The sequence below is a fragment of the Ahaetulla prasina genome, chromosome 7 (genome assembly GCF_028640845.1).
Source record: "Ahaetulla prasina isolate Xishuangbanna chromosome 7, ASM2864084v1, whole genome shotgun sequence".
NCBI lineage: Eukaryota > Metazoa > Chordata > Lepidosauria > Squamata > Colubridae > Ahaetulla > Ahaetulla prasina.
This window is the reverse complement of record NC_080545.1, coordinates 35515163-35536873: the sequence shown is the minus strand read 5'-3', so window position 1 is coordinate 35536873 and position 21711 is coordinate 35515163. Positions and strand designations below refer to the sequence as shown.

The following is a 21711-nucleotide window of genomic DNA, read 5'->3' as shown; positions in this document are numbered from 1 at the left end:
GGTATAGGAGGGGGTGTATGGGTTGCACGGAGAGTGGAAGTATGCTCTGGTTTTAACAAGCTCACATGGAAAACGGGGTGAATTCTCTAAGTGTTTTTGGCAAGTCCAGTTGTACAGTCACGGGGTTGATGATTTTCACTATGGGGAAAGGTCCCACATATTTGGGTCCAAGTTTTTTAGATTTTTGGGTGGTTTGAAGATATTTTGTGGAAAGGTAAACTTTATCACCCACTTTGTATTTGTTCTCAGGGGATCTTTTCTTATCTGCTTGTTGTTTATGTGCACGGTGAGCATCGTCAATTGCCTTGCAGTCATTTTCCAGGTGCTTTGTATTTGATCTATCCATTCTGACAAAGAGGAAACTGTGGTTTCTTCTTTTGGAAGTTCAGAGATAGGTACAAAATCTTGACCTGAAGCTATTTTAAAAGGAGTAAATCCGTGCTACTATGAACTGAGTTGTTATAGGCAACCTCAGCGAAGGTAAGAGGTCTGCCCAATTGTCCTGCTGGTAATTAATATAACAACGTAAATATTGTTCTAGTACAGAGTTCGAACGCTCACAACTTCCATTGGTCTGGGGATGATGGGGAGCTTAATCCCTGGGCGGAGCCAATAAGTCGTAAAAATTCTTTCCAAAAGTGAGAAGTGAATTGAACTCCTCGATCTGAAATAATGCGGTCAGGAACTCCGTGGAGTCTATAAATGTGTTGTACAAACAATTTTGCTAGGGTCTTTGAGGAGGGTATTTTTGAACATGGAATAAAATGGACTTGTTTGGAGAAAAGGTCAGTTACAACCCATATAACTGTATTGCCTGCGCTTTCAGGTAGTTCCACTATGAAATCCATGGATATTTCTTTCCATGGGGTTCCTGGCCTGGCTACCGTTTGTAGTAGTCCAGGAGGCTTTCCAGGAGGTCTTTTTGACAATGCGCAAATAGGGCAACTTGCTACATATGCTTGTACATCCTTTTTAAGACTTGGCCACCAGAATTGTCTTTTAAGAAGATGTAAGGTTTTTACAAATCCAAAGTGTCCTGCCATTTTGGCATCATGGCAACGTAGTAGGATGGTTTCTCTGAGTGAGAGAGGGACGTATAGTTTTGTTCCAATCCAAGCTAGTCCATCACGGAGTGTGCATTCATGGGAATGCGCTAAGTACCAGTCATCGGTGTTTAAAGCGTCTTTAAATGACTTGGTTAGTTCATCTGGGAGAGAGGATTCGGGTTTGGAGTGGCTTCTAGTTATAGCTGGAGCTGCCAACTGTTGCACGGGAAGTATTGGCTGAACTACCTCGGAGCGAGTGCAATTGTATTGGGGCAACCGTGAGAGAGCATCTGCTAAGAAGTTTTTTCCTCCCGGAATGTAATGTAAGGTGAAATTAAAACGGTTAAAATATTGAGCCCAGCGGGCTTGTTTAGGTGAAAGTTTTCTAGGAGTTTTTAGGGCCTCTAGATTTTTGTGGTCAGTCCAAACTTCAAACGGATGATTTGAACCTTCTAAGAAATGTCTCCATGTTCGTAGGGCCCAATGAACTGCAAATGCTTCCTTTTCCCAAATAGCCCATCGTCTTTCAGTTTCAGTCAATTTCCGAGAAGTGAAAGCACAGGGTTGTAGTTTACCATCAGGATTGTTTTGGAGCAAAACGGCTCCGACTGCTACATCACTGGCATCTGCTTGTATTACAAAAGGAACATTCATGTCGGGGTGTTTCAAAATTGGTTCGCAGCAAAGAGTCGTTTCAATTTTTCAAATGCTGCTTGACATTCCATTGTCCATTCGAGGGGCAGTGATGGTTTGGGTTTAGTGTCTCCTTTAGTTTTTAGGAGGTTGGTGATTGGCAAAGCAATTTGAGCAAAGGAGGGATGAATTGACGTAGAAATTTGCGAATCCTAAAAAACTTTGCAGCTGTTTGCGGGTGCGTGGGGGGGCCCATTCCAAAACAGCTTTCACCTTTTCTGGATCCATTTCCAATCCATCCGCTGAAATGCGATACCCTAAGTAGTCTATTTTAGTTTGATGGAAATCACATTTGGATAGCTTGCAATACAGTTCAGCAGATAATAACTTTTTGAGAACTGCTCTTACTAGTTTAATATGTTCTTCCATAGTTTCTGTATAGATGAGTATGTCGTCAAGGTAGACAAGAACCCCTTTGAACAAATGCTGATGGAGTATTTCATTTATCAGTTGCATAAAAACTGCAGGCGCCCCCTGTAGACCAAAAGGCAGTACTCAAACTGGAAACACCCTAGTGGACAGTTGAAAGCGGTTTTCCATTCATCCCCTCCTTTATACGGACTCTGTAGTAAGCTTCTCGCAGGTCCAATTTGGTGAAGAACTTCCTTCGCTAAGTGTGCTAACATATCTTTCATGAGCGGCATGGGGTATATGTTTTCGGCGCACACTGCGTTTAAATTTCTATAGTCAACTATCAGACGAAATGAGCCGTCTTTCTTTTCCCGGAACATCACAGGTGCGGCCACGCGAGGCCTAGCTGGTTGGATAAAGCCCCGCTCTAGGTTTTTGTCTATGAACTTTTGCAGCTCTCCCAATTCCTTTTGGGTCATGGGGTAAGCTTTTGGTTTTGGAAGTTTTACCCCCGGTAGGATGTCGATGGCACAATCAATAGGCCTATGGGGAGGTAGAACGTCTGATGCTTTCTCACTAAAGACTTCCCGCAGGTCCCAGTACTCCTTAGGTATCCTTTCCTCCCCATCTATCCGTTCAACCATTGCCCCCCACTTATCTTGGAGCATGGCCATAGTCTGACTCTTCTTGGATCCCCCTTTTCCTCCTTTTAACGCTCTTGAGCGGAACCGTAAGACTCCCGTTCTCCAGTTAATATGGGGGTTCCATTTCCGCAACCATGACAGTCCTAGTACCAAAGGTTGGTCCATTCCAGGGGCTACTATGAAGTTTAAAATCTCGCGATGGTCTCCAATTTCCATTTCTATGGGTTCTGTTACGAAATGGGCGGGTCCTCCCCCTGCCACACTGCCATCCAACTGGGCAAATGCTATGGGCCTGCTTAGGGTTCTCAACCTTAGTTCCATTTTTTCTACTAGTTCGGGACTGATCATGCACCTAGTACATCCCGAATCTAATAATGCTAACATTTCCCCCTTGTTGCCCGAGGAGGGAACATGCAGGTTGACTGGAATGTCCAAGGGGCCCCGTGCCCAACTCACCAGAAAGTCTTCGTCGGACTCCGATGTGGTTTTGCTGTCATCAGTGTCGGTCGACGCTTCGCGGTCCTCCTGGATGGGCGTGCCCTTCTTGGCAATGCCGTCCTCCACTTTTGCCGGTTTCGCGCCTTAGCAGTTGGTTTCACTGCTTCCTTCCCACCACCAGGGTCGTGCTTGGAACCAACTTCACTCGACAGTCGGCTGCCCGATGGCCTCTTTTCCACATCTGTAGCACGAGTCGATCGTTGTCTCCTCCTCTGGTCTAGGCGTGTCCCTTGAGGGCCACCCAGGAGAATGGGCCGGTACGGTCTTCCAGTGCGCTGCCTTCTGCTACGGTCCTTCGCTAGTTCAATTTCCATCTCTGCTGCCAGGGTATACCAGCCATACAATGTGGTTGGAGACGCTCGTGCCGGCACAGTTCATAGAGATCTCCATTCAGGCCCTCTTTGTAAAAGTCGACCAGGATCACCTCCGACCACCCTCTCATCAAGGGGACTAGATCACTGAATTCCTGGGTATAATCAGCCACCGGTCTCCTCCCTTGCCTGATGGTTTTCATTCGACCTTTGGCCTTCTGCTCCGCCAGGGGGTCCTCAAACCTCCTCCTTAGTGCCGTAATAAAATGCTCGTAATTTTGCAGTAGGGGGGAGTGGTTTTTATACAGCGACACAAACCATGCAGCTGCTCTTCCGGTCAAATTGTGGGTCACAGCTCTAACTTGTGCTGCCTGTGACCAATAATCTCCCCCCCAGTCTAACATGTGGTCATTCACTATCGCCAGGAACAATTCCAGCTCCTTCGCATCTCCATCAAATTTTTCTAATATGGGGAATTTTGGCTTTTCCTTCCCTCGCAGCCTTGCTTGGTCAGCAGGTGGCGCGCCCACATCCAATTCAGCTTCCTCTGGGAGAGGGTTCGTGGCTCTGGCTCTTCGAAATCTCTCTGCCCAGGGAATCACCTCCAGCTGGCCCCTTGTGTCATCTTCCTCCTCTTCTCCCTCCCCAGGAGGCCCGGGTCGGGTTCCATACCTTTGACGGGCTGCTTGCCTTACTTTCACTTCACGGAAAAGACGCAAGGCTTCCTCTAACTGGAGCTTGTCCTTTATCTCTTGCTCTCCTGCCAATCCGAAAGCCTAAACTTCTTTTTCTTCCTTTTGTCACTCCAGAGGAAGCTCTTCTGTGTCTGGTTTCCAACTTTTATCTTCCAGCTGTAGTTGTTCCATCCACCGATCTCTGCAATCTTCCAGCTCAGGGTTAAAAGTGGCAGCAGGAATTCCTCCGGACGCCTCCCGATTCAGCCAGCGACTGGCTCTCCTCACATTTTAAACTCTCCTCCTCGGTATTGCGGTTGCAATCCTGGTTAGAAGACATGCTGGAGATCCAACTTAATGTCAGGCTACCTCTGATTATAGCTAAGAAAGAAAACACCTTGACTTCATTTGAATTAAAGACAAGTACTTTTACTAGCTACAGTCATGATGGCAGCGTATAAAGTTGGATCTGAGACAGAATAAGGCTAACACATCATATCCCCCCCAATTGTCCCTCCTCCTTCAGGAGGTCAGGCTGGTCTGGTCCAATGCCAACTCCTTCTCGGCCCCTCGTGGTAATCTTCTTCCACAGGTCTCTAGTTGTCAGTCATTCGAGGAATGCAGTTTCAGTTGGGAAAAACCCGCGTTATTCATCCTCAGCCGTTAATCCCCCCCCCACAAGGTTATGTCAGCCGACACTCATAATAGGCTCCCTTCCCCTACCCTGTACAGTGATATGATACATCTGATTCCTATAATTGTTAGATAATACAGCATAAACATTTCACATTCTATCTACTGCTATAAACTATTCAAAAGTATACGAAGACCAGAGGGGAGGCTGACACCTTGGTTCTCACAGCTGTCCTCTTGATGTCTGGAGACTACATTCTCCTCTCCCCCTCCCTCCTCCCAGGTCATTGGCAAGTTGAGAAGCAGTAATGGTTGCAACAGCAAAAGTGCACTTAAAAACTTGACAACATTCTTCAATCTCTTTAGACCAGGGGTCACCAACCTTTCGGACCCCAGGGACCACTAAATTCATAATTTTAAATCCCGCAGACCACTAATATGATCTGCCTAATGAATGGCTGAGTTGGCGTGGCAAGGTGGTCATGTGACTGGGTGGGCATGGCCAACTTGATTTCACTCACATCAAGGGACACCTTGTCAGCCTCTACTCGCCACTCCTCACCTGCCTGCCCAGACTCCTTAGAACCCCAACAGGAAGTAGTTGCTGGAGATAAGCAGCCACCATGAGAAAGAGTTGGCAAAGCAGCTGGCTCAGTTCAAATTGGATCTGACTGAGAAAGAGGCTGAGCAGAAGCACCTCACTGAGGACTACGAGCATAGGCTTTCCAAGCAGAGGAAAGACCTGCAGGAGTACAAGGCCAGGTGCCAGCACCTGGATGCTCAGCGGGCTGAGATGATCAGCCAGTTCCAGACCATGATGCAGTCCCACTGGAACAAGACCCTCCAACTCTTCACCACCAGCTGTACTTCCCTCCAACCTTCACCCAAAGCCCCATCCCAAATTGGAATTTCTGCCCCCCTCCGACCCGCACAAAAAGACCCAGAAGGGGGAGACTCTCTGCAGCAACACAAACGTTCCTTGCATGTATCCGGCCCAGGGGCCGTAGTTTGAGGACCCCTGATTTAGTGCAATATAAAAAATGCACCACGGACCACCGGTTGGTGACCACTTCTTTGAACCATAAGAAACTTCTTTATTTCCCAAAAACTTATAGTACTGGAAGATTAAAATAAAATGACTCTTATCTATGGCAGTCTGAGCCCAGGAAGATCTGCAAACCATAGATCAGTTCCTGTAAGGGAATGGGGACCCATGCATAGGTAAATGGTTTCATTTTACAGGATAGTACATTAAAGAAATCCATCCTAAAACTAGACTTCATGTCAATGCAGAGAGACTAATATAGTGCCTTGTATTTCACTGTCTTTGAGTAACGCTCAGTCTTATTTCAATCCAATGTAATGATATTCTCAGGTAGCTAATACTCTTTATCAATATACTAACATAGGAACTCCTGAAAATGAAAGACTTTTTAATCCATCCTTCAGTTATCCAAAGAGGGTTTATCTTGCTCCATAGAGCTTTCCACTTGCTCCATAGAGCTTTCCACTAGACTAGTACTTTCCACAACAATGCAGAAAAGTACATAAAAATAGTTAAATACACTGGATGATTTCCATATCCTATAATGAGCATTCATCTCATAAAAAGAGTTATTCAAAAATAAATGTATATGCTTCTTTTTAAAAAGGAAAATAAAACTTTGTTTAGAAATAAATTGTACTGCTCAATAGGAAACTGCTCAATTCTTGCAGACTCTCATAATCTTCTGGCTTGCCTGGAGACTTAATTAGGACCTTTTTTTGAATCACAGATCTATCATATGAGTCAGGAATACAATCATTACAAAATCCAGTAAATCTAAGAAATGAACTTGATTTGGGTTCCATAATAAAACTGATATGGGTCAAAATTCAGTTCCTGTAAGGGATTGTCATGCTTGCTATGAACTCTTGATGAAATCCCATATTTCCTTGCATTTGAGTTATTTTCACAAGGAGAAATACATTTCCAACTGAGTAAATTAATATTTTACATATAAAACTATAAAATTACTTTATCTTAAATACCCCATCAGATAAGGTACAGCCAAAACTTGGATCAGATAAAGGTGAACCTGTGACTCTTCAGATGTTACTAAACTGCAGCATTCAATTTCTTCAGTAGATATCACCAAGCGGAAAGATTGCTGAAAGTTTCCATTTCTAACTTAGGAATGTCTGCTCTTTCTGAATAAATCTAAAAAATTTAGTTTGCTTAACACATTTTTATTTTATTTTTTTCAGGAATTTGGGAAGACCTGGGAACAGGTTCAGTCAGAAGATGATCAAGAATTGTTCCACAATCAAGAAGAGTATTTGGAATTTTTGTTTCATATTTAATGGCTAGTAACTTGGGATTCTTTAGGTTTGATAATGATAATGACAGACAAAATAGCAGTCACTGAAAAAAATTAAAAATGAGATTTTCAAGTATGATTAGTAATTATGGGGAATGGAAGTGAATTGGAATAGTCAGTTTAAAAAGGGACAATTTAATATCCTTCATTTTATTTTTTTAATGATATCTGTTCTGTCCTCACTATACGTTAGTCTGCGTGCAGCTCAACATGCAGCTAAATCCACCTATCCACCAATAAAACAAACCGCGTGCATAGATTTGGATGCTTTATTGAAACAAGAAGATATGGTGAAACTGGAGAAGATAGGAATGCATACAATGAGAACCAAATACAAGATACGCAGTATTGAGTTACTGCTGAACATAACAATTAATAAATACAAGCAATCTAAATCTCACCAGTGATGCTCTGTGTGGGGGATGTGGGTTTGTCCTTGGATGAACATGTGTCACAGATTAAGATGGATTCTTCTTTGTGCTTCTGTCTCCTCCAAATGCTAAAGAAAAATGAAGTCTGGCTTCCTAGCGTGCACTTGTTTTGAGAATGCACTTGTTTTGACCGTGCGGGCTGATAGGTAAAGAGGTTGGGTCAACTTCAAAACAATATAATTGGTATTTGTCCGCCCGGCCACTAGATGGGGCTAGAGAGCAACAATGGTATATAAAGATATGTTGGGGCATGACAATAGCCCACCTCTAACTTACTTTTGCACCCCTAGGAAAAATGTTAGTGTTCTTTTACCTAATGGGGCTATTTATAATTTGGAAATACAGATCATCTAATATCCCACTCCTGGGGTAAGTAGTGATAAGAAAATGTTACAGAGACATCCTGTTAATAGACACATTTGAATTATTTTCACACATACAGTTCCTAGAGAAGATTGTGGGAAAGTTTGATCTAATAGTTAAGGTCCCAGGTTAGAAACTGGAAGACTGTGAGGTCTAATTCTGCCTTAGCCATGAAAGCCTGCTGGATGACCTTGGGTCAGTCACTAACTCAGTCCAACTCATTTCACGGGATTGTTGTGAGGAAAATGGGAGGAAGAAGGAATGTTAGATATGTTTGCCACCTTGAGTTGTATATAAAAGCAATAAAGGATGGATATAAAATAAATAAAAATAAGTAAAATACAAAAAGAATCAGGTAGGGCTGTGCAGCACTTTGAGTTCAAGAGGAAGCTGGTTTCTTGAAGAGCCATTCATTCAAGAGACATCTATTTAGGGCATGTCAAATTTTTCAACTTTCAATTTCCAAATATTAGGTCCTCAAAAGTTGTGGCATGCCTAGGGAATTGTAAAGATATTTTGGTTACTTTAATATAATTTACTGTACTTTTCTGAATATAAGACACACTTTTTCCCCCTAAAAGAGGGTGGAAATGTTGATGCATCTTATACACCTAATACAGCCATTTTTGGTCTCCCAAAGCCCCGCCCTATGCGTCCCGTTTTTGTGAAAATGGGCCCATTTTTCACAAAGACAGGGCACACAGAGGCTTTGGGAGGCCTGCAGAATGCTCCAGGGGGCTTGGGAGGGCAAAAACGCCGCCTTTTTTGGCCTCCCAACCCCGCCCCCCCACATTGTGTTTTTGCTCTCCCCAACCCCCAGGAGCATTCTCCAAGCCTCCCAAACCCTCTGCGCACTCCATTTTTGCGAAAAATGGGATGCACAGAGGGTTTGATAGGCCTGCAGAGTGTTCGTGGGGGCCAGGGAGGGGAAAAACTTTCTTTTTTTTGCTTACCTCTTTGAAATCTTGGTGCATCTTATATACTGGTGCATCTTATAGTCCGAAAATTACGGTAGATGTGCGGGTTAAGTAACTATATAAATATCATAACTTTTTAATATTTTGTTTGTTTTTATGTGTGACTCCTTAAAGCAGCTGATGGAGTTTAGTTTTAAATAAACCACATTTATAACTGCAATATTGGGTTAGCAAAAGACCACAATGGAGTCAGAATATTATGGTGGCATCATTGCACTACATGGAAAAGAGATAGTGGGGAGGTGTTGGTTTTTAGTGGGATAAAACTACACTTAAACTTAAAAACATGGCATCTACTTCATTTTGCTGCTAAAAATTAACCACTTAAATTTTGGTAACTGCAAAAAAAACCCATTCTGAGATATGTTATTTCTTTCTTTCTTTCAAAATAAGCAGCATCCAGTTATAAGTACCTTTGCCCCATTTGGGTGATGTATGTTGTTACAGCTTGTAACAATTAATAGATGGAATAGTTATCTCATCAAAATGCCAAGACCAAGAAGAAGAAAATACCAGCATGCTTGAGAATTGCAAAATTTCCAGTGCTAAAAAAATTATATGTGGGAAAATGTATATATGGCAAAACAATTTAGAGTGGATTAAACCTGTTCAGTGATAACAGAAAATTGAGAATCTTCAGAGGTAGGAAGAAGGAACTAAAAGCCAATGGGGACAAGTATGGAAGAGGAGATAGTTTAAGATTGCAGCTGACTGATGAGAGCAGAATTCCACCTTTCTGCTTTTTGCAGGAATAGATGAGTTAAAACAGATTTTGTTTCCATGCCTACAGTTTTTCTAGACAATTCCAAAATGCAGATTACAAATGGTTCTTTGCACTGTTTTTTTATAGGGACTGGTCTGATTGGGAAGAACATCCTGTTTGTGCAGTCTGTCTCTTCTGTGAAAAGCAAGCTGACACCACGGAAAAACTCTATGTTCACATGGAGGTAAAAAGAATGTAGTAATGTATATTTTAGATTAAAAAATATAAATTATATATTGTGGGCTTGTTATGGAGGTATTTGTTTTAGCAGGTTCTTTATTATGAATTTCTTTATTCCATTTAGATCCAATTTTCCCCAAAGAACTCAAAGGAACTTTCAGGATGTTCCCCTTCATTTTATCTACAATAAACCTGTAAAAAAAAGTTGGGCTGAGAGATGGACTGGCCCAGTGAATTTCCCTGACTAAGGGTAGACTTACATTTCCCTAGTCCTTAACACCTTAGCCATTATAATACACCAGTTGTTTATCATTTCTTTGTTGTTAGTTGTGAAGTCGTGTCCGACCCATTGCGACCTCATGGACAATGTTCCTCCAGGCCTTCCTGTCCTCTCCCATCCTCTGGAGTCCATTTAAGCTCACGCCAACTGCTTTAGTGACTCCATCCAGGCACCTCATTCTCTGTCGTCCCATTCTTCTTTTGCCCTTGATCTTTCCCAGCATTAGGCTCTTCTCCAGCGAGTCCTTCCTTCTCATTAGGTGGCCAAAGTATTTTGAGTTTCATCTTCAGGATCTGGCCTTCTAAAGACCAGTCAGGGTTGATCTCCTCTAGGACTAACCGGTTTGATCACCTTGCAGTCCAAGGGACTTGCAGGAGTCTTCTCCAGCACCATAGTTCAAAGGCCTCAATTCTTTGATGCTCAGCCTTTCTTATGGTCCAACTTTCACAGCCATACAGCCTTGATTATACGCACTTTGGTGGCAGGATGATGTCTCTGCTTTTTAGTATGCTGTTTAGATTTGCCGTAGCTTTCCTCCCCAGGAGCAAGCTTCTTTTAATTTCTTTGTTAGTATTCATTAATTTTAATTAATTTTAATGGAACTATAGCCTTGGAATTACAGATTAGATGCAGAGCTACTCATGCTAGAGAAAGGAGGAACACCTTGACTCACAAGTTTCAGGAAATCTATTTTAAATCCTTTACAGATTTAGGTGAATGCATGGTGGGCTTCAGATTTAGTAAAGAATAATGTATAGATACTGATCTTGCTCTTGAAGGGCAACTATGCTTTCCAGGAATGTAATGTAGCGCTTTTGTTTGCGGTCTAGGATTCCATTTAACTAACATTCTAGATGTGTGGATAGCAGTGGTGGGATTCTACCGGTTCTAGACGGTTCGGTCGAACCATTTGTTAAATTGCCGGTTCGTCCCTCCCCTTGCCCCTCCCCTCCCCACCATTACTTACCGGTGGCTGTCGGTGGCTGTGTGGCGCTTGGATCGGGTGGGCTGCGAGGCCGCCGACCGAAGCAGGCCTCCATCCAGGCGTCTCTCTAGCCAGCGATTAAAACGCCTCGCTGGCCACGTGGCCAGCGAGGCGCTTTAATCGCTGGCTAGAGAAACGCTTGTATGGTGGCCTCGCAGCCCATCCGATCCAAGCGCCACACGGCCGCCGACAGACACCGGTAAGTAATCGTGGGGAGGGGCATCTTCATCCCAGCTTTTTCATTCAATTTCCCCCCCACAATTTAGCAGCCACTTCCATTACCCTAACAAGCAGGGAGCTGCTGCAGCTTCTACTCTCCGCTAGGCTGTGAGCCCTCAGCACGGTAAAACTCCCCCACTCCTCTCTCCCCATAGCTTTCAGCGCCACCAGGCGCATACGCAGCCGCTCGTGCTCCCTCCTTCCCCCCGCCGTCGATTCCCCGACCCCTTCACCTGTCAAGATGCGTTCGGCTTCATCTCCTTATGTGGCGGACCTGGCTCGGCGTGACGGGGATGAGCTGACTCGGTCATGGCCCAGCCCGGGGAGACCCCGGCTTCGGGAAGAGAAGGGAAGGCCGGTGGGGAGAGGAAGGGGAGCCGGCGCCGGCCTGAGGCATGGCCTGCTAATTCTGACTCAACCTGGGTGCAAAAGGGGGGCATGGGAAGCAGAGAGGAATGCAGACCGTAGAGGGAGGGAGGGAGGGAGGGAGGGAGGAAGGAGGGGGTGGTGGGCATAGAAGGAGCGAAGCCCCTTGCACTCCTCCACCAGCGCTTCTTCCCTTCCCTGCACCCATCCTGAACCAAGCCCTCCCTTTTCTTCTACCCTTCATCACCCCTCTCCTCGGCCCCCCCTCCTTTCAAAGCCCCCCTTTCGCTATTTCTCTCCCCCTCCTACCCAGCCCCTCGTCTTCCTGCCCTCCCCCCATTTTTCCCATTCTCCCCCCACCCCTTCTCCTTGGCCCAGCGGCGTCGCCAGCTCCTTAGGGAGCATCCCTTTTTGCAACGACTTCTGGCTTCAGCCACCCATCACTCACTGCGGTCTCGTCTCCGTCCCCATTGTAGCCCCCCATCTTCTCCTGCATTTCTTTCCTTCCATTCTTCCCAAACAGCTGGTGCTTCTGCTCCCTCCGCAACATGAGTTTTCTTTCTTCTCCTTCTTACCTTTGTTTCTTCTTAACCCCCGCGGTCTCTTGTCTCCGTCCCCATCGTAGCCCACCCCCATCTTCTCCTGCATTTCTTTCCCTCCGTTCTTCCCAAACAGCTGGTGCTTCTGCTCCCTCCAGCAACATGAGTTTTCTTTCTTCTCCCTTCTTATCTTTGGTTCTTCTTAACCCCCCACCCCCCGAACTATTTGATTCCTTGCTCATATTTCTCTCCTGCTAACACTCACACCCTTTAGCTTTCTCCAACTTGGAGTTGTAACTGGATGCAAGTAGAGTTTTTGGGGGGCTCAGAATGTGACGTGAACCCAGCCGATTTATTGTTAAGAAACTGAGTTAATTTAGAGGCCAGGTTATAAATTCAGCCACAACAATTGTGGAAGAACTGAGATGACTCTCTGGGCAGGTGTAATTGACAATTACTGTGATGCATTTTAAATAAAAAATCGTACATAAATGCTTCATTGGGAAAACAGTGTCATTTTATGGGACTTCACAACAGGATTCATATACAGGAAATTCTCAGGCAAGAAATGTTAGAATACCAGGGCAGGGCCAGCCTACCCTACCCCATTTGGAGAAAAAGTGATGGAGAGAAAGAGGCGGCAGAAAATGATGAAGGAGAGAAAGAGAGATGAAGGATAGAAGGGGGAGAAAGATGAAGGAGAGAAAGGGGGGGAGAAAGATGGAGAGAAAGAGAAGGAGGGAGAAGGAGAGATTAAGGAGAGAAAGATTGAGCGAAAGAAGGGGGAGAAAGATGGAGAGAAAGAGGGAGGGAGAATGGATTTGTTCTGGTAATTGGTTTAACAAGCATGGCACTGAAAAAGTGACTTATGACCGTTTTTCACACTTATGAACATTGCAGCAAACTGTCATTAGGGCAAAGAAGCTACGTTACATGACCACCTGGCCATGCCCACCCGGTCACATGAAGCACCGCAGTTGTGACATGAGTGACATGGCTATTAAAAATGCTACAACAGGCATAAATGATGACCGGTCATAAGTGTGAGGACTGGTTAAAAGTGTGAGAACCTGTCAGAAATCACTTTTTTCAGTCCTCTGGGTAGTCCCTATGTGCAAAGGGATTACCGAGAGGGCTGAAAAAAGTGATTTCTGATAGGTTCTGACACCTTTGAACAGACCTCGCATTTATGACCATCTTCACATTTATGCCTGTTGCAGCATTCTTAACCGTGTCACTCATTTCATAACTGCTTCTCTTCACTACGGTTACAAGATAGGGTGCAAAAGGTAAAATGTGAGGACAGTCGTAAGTGCGAGGATTGGTCAAAAGTGCAAGGACAGGTCAAAAATAACTTTTTCAGCCCTCTGAGTAGTCCCTTGCACATAGGGACTACCCAGAGGGCTGAAAAAAGTGATTTCTGACAGGTTCTCGCACTTTTGACCAGTCCTCATACTTATGACCGGTCATCATTTATGCCTGTTTGTAGCATTTTGTGCATAGGGACTTCTCAGAGGGCTGAAAAAGTTATTTTTGACCTGTCCTCACACTTTTGACCGGTCCTCACACCTACGACTGCACATTTTACTTTTTATTTTTTTATTTTTGTCACAACAGTATATACAAACAATTGTCATAGATAAAACAACATATTTTGAAGAAAATATATACATATATGTAAAAAAATATGCATCAACTATATCAATTGGATATGATGAAGGGAACAATAGGACAGGAACGGTAGGCACTTTTGTGTTCTTATGCACGCCCCTTATTATTTTGTGCCCTATCTTGTAACCATGGTGAAGAGAAGCAGTTGTGAAATGAGTGACATGGTTGCTAAAAATGCTGCAATGGGCATTAATGTGAGGATGGTCATAAGTGCGAGGACCGGTCAAAAGTGTGAGGACTGGTCAAAAATGACTTTTTTAACCCTCTGAGTAGTTTCTATGCCCATAGCCACACCCACCCAGTCACATGACCAGCCAGCCTCGCCCACCCGGTCACATGACCAGCTAGCCACACCCCAAAATAAGCCACGCCCACAGAACCGGTTGTTAAAAAAATTGAATCCCACCACTGGTGGATAGGATACATGGTGCAAAAACTACAAGTATACCTCTCCATAAAATCTCCAGTATCAACACATGAGGTTTGTGAGAGAGAATCCAAAAAATCAGAATAGAACTGGAAGGCACCTTGGAGGTCTTCTAGTCCAACACCCTGCTCAAGAAGGAAACCCTATATCATTTTAGATAGGTGGCTGTCCAGTCTTTTCTTAAAAACCTGCAGTGATGAAGCACCTAAAACTTCTGAAGGCAAACTGTTCCATTAGTTAATTGTATTCACTGTCAGGAAGTTTCTCCTTCGTTTCTGGTTGCTTCTCTCCAGGGGTAGTATTCACTTACCCTTGCTACGGGTTCACAAATGTGAGTGCACATTTGCAGGTCCTTCCATGCATGCTCAGAGCATCAAAAACTGGACGTGATGACGTCTGGGTTGGTGGGCCAAGCCTCCTGCAGCCGCTGTTACCGGTTCACCCGAACTGGATAGAACCGGCTGAATACCACCACTGCTTCTCTCCTTGATTAGTTTCCATCCGTTGTTTCTTGTCCTGCTTTCTTGTGCTTTGGAGAATAAGTTGACCTCTTATTTGTGGCAGTCCCTCAAATACTGGAATACTGCCATCATGTCACCCCTTATCCTTCTTTTCTCTAGACTGGTCATATCTAATTCCTGCAACTGTTCTTCATATGTTTTTGTCTCTATGCCTTTAACCATCTTGGTTGCTCTTCTTTGCACTTTTTCCAAAGTTTCAACATCTTTTTTGTAATGTGGTGACCAAAACTGGATGCAGTATTCCAGGTGTGGTTTTACTTTTTTTTTTTTTTTTTTACATTTATATCCCGCCCTTCTCCGAAGACTCAGGGCGGCTTACATTGTATAAGGCTACCGTATATACTCGAATATAAGCCGATCCGAGTATAAGCCGAGGTCCCCAATTTTACCCCAAAAACTGGGGTAAACTGGGGACTCGAGTATAAGCCGAGGGTGGGAAATGAGGCACCTCCCGGTTGGGGAAACCCCCCCCCCCTCAGCTGAGAAGGCTGGCGGCTCCCCCGCCCCGCCCTCTCACTGCACCGGCAGGGCTTCAGTCCGGTAAAATGTGAAAAAAAGAAAAAAAAAAACTCGAGTATAAGCCGTATATACTCGAGTATAAGCCGAGGGGCTTAAAAAAAAAAAACTTGAGTATAAGCCGTATAGACCCGAGTATAAGCCGAGGGGACGTTTTTCAGCACAAAAAATGTGCTGAAAAACTCGGCTTATACTCGAGTATATACGGTAGTTTCTTTTTGCGTGAAGATTGATGCAAAGAATGAATTAAACAGCTCTGCTTTCTCTCTACTGCCTGTTATTTCCTTGCCATCTTCTCTCTTTAATTTCCTTGACTTTTTTCTTGTTATTAATATGTTGAAAGAAACTTTTTTTTATATTGTCTTTGACTTTTGTTGCAAATCTTTGTTTATCAGAGCCCTTGCTTTCCTGACTTAATCTTTTCAGATTCGGGCTATCTGCTGATATTCTGCCTTGATTATATATCCCTCTTTCCATTTTTTGTACTTGTCCTTTTTGTTTTTCAGTTTATTAGAGACATAGTTGTGCAACCATACTGGTTTCTTCTTGGATTTCTTGTTTTTCTTTTTCAATGGTGTTGTGTTGGGCTGGGATTTTATGATCATATTTTTCAGAATTTCCCATGCTTCTTGAGTTGTTTTAATACTTGAGAGAGTAGAAAAAGGGCTGTATCTGTGATGGAATTGCCTGTTCAATTTGCAATGATTTATGTATTAAACTGAAAATCTGAGAGAGGCTGAAGTCTTCATCCAATCCAGAATAGACCTTGGGATAAAGTTTAGTGATTAAAAATATTCACCTAAGAAACTGTGGCTCTGTTAAACTTTGTACTAAGACATGGTTTATATAAACATTGTTTGCTGGATAAAAGTTATAGTCCCTAATTCTAAGGCTTTGAGAAGGCAGCAAACATTTAGAAGAATTAATGTTTTTACTGTGCTTATTGGATTTTTTTTGTAACACAGCAGTATGTTTTGATATAATATTGTACAGTACAAGTATATTATTTCTAGTTTTCACAAAATTAGCATTCAGCAAATATAATTAATTCAAAAACTTTTTTTCTTTCCAAACCTAGGAGGCTCATGGATTTAACTTGCTAAAAATTAAGTCTGAGCATGGTAAGTAATCCACACTTTGTATTAAAGAAATTGCTCCTCATAAAAAAAAGGAGGGGGGGTGTTAGAATATAAATCAATTTATACAATTCAAGAATTTTTTTTAATTACCTGGAGTTTTACTCCAGTTTTCCTTTCTTAAATGTTAATATTAATTGTTTTTAATGGTTCTCAAGAAATCATGTATAAATGAGCTGCATGATTTATTAATAGCTGCCCAGGTTTCAGCACTGAAGTAATAAATATCAAGTAGTGGCATTGCACTATTTGTTTTATTCCTCCTTAAGGATACATACAATAGATGTCAGAATTAGTCATACCCTTCTATTTCAAATGATCAAAAGATATGCAGAACTTTAACTTATTTAAGACAATACATGAAGTTTAAATACTATAAACACAAGATTAATATGATCCAAGAATCTTATTTAGATATATCTACTTCTTCCTAAAACATATTTTTGTTTACTAGATCTGAATTTCTATCAACAAATAAAACTAATGAATTTCATCAGAAGACAGGTGCACCAGTGTCAGTGTTTTAAGTGTGAGAAAAAATTCCAGTTGAAAAAAGAGTTAATATGTCATTTGGAAGATAGCAAACATATAGCAGTTCTGCCTGACAAATCTGTTTGGGATCACCCACAGTAAGTTGTGTATGCATGCTCTCATCGATATTGTAGACAGTGTATTATAAGACTTAATTTGACAGCCAAGATTTGTATTCTCTTAATCTGTGCAGGCTACAAACTAGCCAGTCATTCAAAATGCTCTCTGATCTACACACTTTCAAACTAAAAGCACTAACACAAATTTGCTAGATATTTTTGCTTATTTAAAAGGAAAGGATAAAATATTTTCGTTAGACAGGGCACGTCACTTAACAAGTGACAAATAAAGAACAATAGGTTTTCTATTACAAACTATTCAATGTTTTTAAGAATGCAAGATAATTTAAAGTTTACAGAAAGTAGAAAAACAGAATTAATTAACTACAGACTTGAAATTCAGAAACAAGCACCACCAGCATTGTTGGGTTGTACCTTCAAGAATCTGTAGTGACTGAATATATTGATTATATGAATATATATGATTATATGAATATATATGCATGTGAACATATTAATTATGTGCACATATCATAAATCGTGAAGCAGTTTCCCAATGATGCTCCCATTTCATTGGGAACTGTGTTAAGAATTGGAATCGGGGAATAGGATCCAATTACATAAGTTCTTTGTTTGGTGTTACCTACATGCAGTAACAGTTATTGCTGCCTTGCCATTCTTCCATTAGCATTGAAATAGTAATAGATCTATAGTGCACCACACATCATTTCAGTCCACCCTAACCAGTATCACACAGCAGTAGCAAGAGATAACCGCAACTATTGCCAATTTCTGCTTAAATGACAGACTATTGCTGTCATGTCCATTTAAGTAATGTTAGGTTTGGTCATAATGCTGTAAGTGGTGTGGCAAAGAAAACATTAATTAGATCTATTACTTTTTTTTGTTCTGTTTAGGTACTATTTTCCTACCTATGAAAACGATACTCTTCTCTGCTCACTTTCTGACAATGAGGATGAACTGGCAGCTGAAAAACGAACAGATAACATACCTGTCATTAGTGAAGATGTTTACGATATAGAGGCTTTGAAACAGAGCAGTGTATTAAATGAGCTTCTTCATGAGGAGTTAAATAACATAGAAACATGATTACAATGAAAAAAATCTTAATAACTGGTTTTCAAATTGAAAAAAGGGTAAAATATTTGGGTATTACTATGTCCAACATGAATGGTATGTCATTTCAACATAATTATATTACAGTATGGAATGAAATTAAGATCTATTAAGATGGACAAAGATGAAACTTATTCTTTCTTGGAGAAATTTCTGGGATAAAAATAAAAGTGTTGGAGTATTGTTTTTATTTCAAACAATGCCAATTTTGAAAAATGGTGTGCCTTTTAAATAATGGTCAAGTTATTATCTAGATTTCTATGGTAGAGAAAGAGACCAAAGATTAAATATAAATTCTGCAGAATATAAAAAACTGATTAGGATTACCTGATTTTAAATTGTATTTTGCAGTATGTTGTTTGAGTTGGATGAAAAATGGAACCTGCTGAGAAATAAAATAATGAAGTTTGTCGGACATGAGCTCTTTTATGGTACAATAAAGTAAATATTAATGTAGATTTTAAAAATCATTACGTGAAAAGTGCTATATTGAAATATAAACCCAGGGGTTCAAATATATCTTTTATCAATCTCCATACAGGAAGCATTCTATAGAAGAGTAACCGCAGATTGAAATAAATGGTTAGCATACAAAGATTTACTAATACAAGAGGGTGGAGAAATTGAGATTGTCAAGAGAACAATTAACTGTAGAAGGACACTGTTTCTGATTATATGCACAGTTAAAAGAAAGATACAATATGAATAAAAAGTCAATTTGAATTGAAAATTACAAAATATAATTTGAAATTGAACTATAGTGTGTACAAATGATGAACATGTAATAGCAAAAGTTAATAAAATTTTATTAATATTTAAACAGAAGAACAAATTAAAATAGGCATGACAAAATGGGCTAATAATTTGAGGTAAAACATAGAGATGAGTATTTGAGAAAGAATGTGGGCAACTGATATTAAATTTAAATTAATAATTTATGAGAAAAATTGTAAAATGATGTATAATTGGTCTATGACACCACATAAATTATCAAAAATGTACAAATGTTGAAAATATGAAAACATAAGGGCAGTGTTGAAATGTAAAATTTGTTACTACTGGTTCTGTGGGTGTGGCATGGTGGGGGGGAATGTGACTGGGTGGGCGTGCCCAACTTTTTTACTTTTAAAAGTGTTTTTTCTACAACCCCTTCGGATGAAGAGGTTGTAAAAAAATGCTTTTAAAAGGCTCTGACGATCCAAGCTGAGTTGCCTGATCATCAGAGACTTTTGTTTTCTTTTAAAAGTATTTTTTTGCCTTTAAAACTAAAAACCACTAATCAGTGGTTGCGTGTCCAGTTCTCATTGTTGCTTCTTGACCCGCATACAGGTTTCTCAAGAGACAAATAAGATGGTCTGGTACGCCCATCTCTTTAAGAACTTGCCACAATTTGTTGTGATCCACACAATCAAAGGCTTTAGCATAGTCAATGAAGCAGAAGTAGATGTTTTCTGGAACTCCCTAGCTTTCTCCATGATCCAGCATATCTTGGCAATTTGATCTCTAGTTCCTCTGCCTCTTCGAAATCCTGCCTGTACTTCTGGTAGTTCTCGATCCACATACTGCTGGAGCCTAGCTTGTAGGATTTTAAGCATAACCTTACAAGCATGTGAAATGGTGCAATAGTTTGAACATTCTTTGGCATTGCCTTTCTTTGGTATTGGAATGTAAACTGACTTTTTCCAATCCTATGGCCAATGCTGAGTTTTCCAAATTTGCTGACAAATTAAGTGTAGCACTTTTACTGCATCGTCTTTTAAGATGTCGAATAGCTCAGCTGGAATACTGTCTCTCCCACTAGCTTTGTTGCTGCTCAGATTATTTGACTTCACATTCTAGGATGTCTGGCTCAAGGTCAGTGACTACCCCATCGTGGTTATCAGGGATGTTAAGCTCGTTCTTATATAGTTCTTCTGTGTAATTTTGCCATCTCTTCTTAATCTCTTGTGCCTCTGTTAGGTCCCTGCAACTTTGGTCCTTTATCATGCCCATCTTTGCATGAAACGTTCCCTTCATATCTCCAATTTTCTTGAAGAGATCTCTGGTACTCCTTATTCTATTGTTTTCTTCTATTTCTTTGCACTGTTCATTTAAGATTGTATTCTTATCTCTTCTAGCTATTCTCTGGAATTCTGCATTCAACTGGGTGTATCTTTCTCTTTCTTCCTTGCCTTTCGCTTCCATTCTTTCCTCAGCTATTTGCAAAACTTCCTCAGATAGCCATTTTGCTTTCTTGCCTTTCTTTTTCTTTGGAATGGTTTTAGTTGCTACCTCTTGTACAATAACCATAGTTCTTCAGGCACTCTGTCTATCAGATCTAATTCCTGAAATCTATTTGTCACCTCTACTGTATATTCATCAGGGATATGATTTAGTTCATAGCTGAGTGGCCTGGAGCTTTTCCCTACTTTCTTCAATTTAAGCTAAATTTTGCAAGGAGAAGCTCATTGTCAGAGCCATAGTCAGGTCCTGGTCTTGTTTTTGCTGACTGTATAGAGCTTCTCCATCTTTGGCTGCAGAGCACATAGTCAATCTGATTTCTGTGTTGACCGTCTGGTGATGTCCATGTATAGAGTCGTCTCTTGGGTTGTTGGAAAAAAGTGTTTGCTATGACCATCGTATTATCTTGACAGAATTCTGTCAGCCTGTGCCCTGCTTCATTTTGTACTCCAAGGCCAAACTTGCCTGTTATTCCAATTATCTTTTGGCTTCCTACTTTAGCATTGATGATAAAGACATCATTTTTTGGTGTTAATTCTATAAGGTGCTGTAGGGCTTCATAGAACTGGTCAATTTCATCCTCTTCAGCACCAGTTGTTGGGGCATAGACTTGGACTACTGTGATATTGAATGGTTTGCCTTGGATTTGAACTGAGATCATTCTGTCATTTTGGGGATTGTATCCCAGTATTGCTTTTCCTACTCTTTTATTGATTATGAAGGCTACTCCATGTCTTCTGAGGGATTCTTGCCCACAGTAGTATACCTGATGGTCATCCGAATTAAATTCACTCATTCCTGTCCATTTTAGTTCATTGATTCCTACGATGTCGATGTTCAGTCTTGTCATCTCTTGTTTGACCACGTCCAGCTTACCTTGATTCATGGATCTTACATTCCAAGTTCCTATGGAAAAAAAATCTTTACAGCAACGGACTTTCCTTTCACTACCAGATACATCCATAGCTGAGCGTCCTTTCGGCTTTGGCCCAGTCGCTTCATTCTTTCTGGCGCTACTAGTACTAGCCTTCCACTCTTGGACATCTTCCAACCTGAAGGGCTCATCTTCCGGCATCATATCTTTTGTCCTTTTTGTACTGTCCATGGGGTTTTCATAGCAAAGATACTGGAGTGGGTTGCCATTTCCTTCTTCAGTGGATCACGTTTTGTCAGAACTCTC

The 21711-nt window shown here is 41.6% G+C and overlaps 1 protein-coding gene across 3 annotated transcripts in view; it reads left to right on the top strand.

Moving 5' to 3' along the window:
* The window catches only part of ZNF277 (zinc finger protein 277), a 128862-nt gene extending 110136 nt beyond the window's left edge, over positions 1 to 18726 (top strand). For all 3 annotated transcript variants that reach the window (XM_058189678.1, XM_058189677.1, XM_058189676.1), the window contains 5 exons: positions 7098 to 7165; positions 9832 to 9928; positions 16527 to 16569; positions 17039 to 17213; positions 18092 to 18726. In XM_058189678.1, the coding sequence (XP_058045661.1) occupies positions 7098 to 7165; positions 9832 to 9928; positions 16527 to 16569; positions 17039 to 17213; positions 18092 to 18284 (576 nt within the window). In that variant the 3' untranslated portion in view covers positions 18285 to 18726. The remainder of the gene's footprint in view (positions 1 to 7097; positions 7166 to 9831; positions 9929 to 16526; positions 16570 to 17038; positions 17214 to 18091) is intronic.
* The last annotated feature ends 2985 nt before the right edge of the window (positions 18727 to 21711 follow it).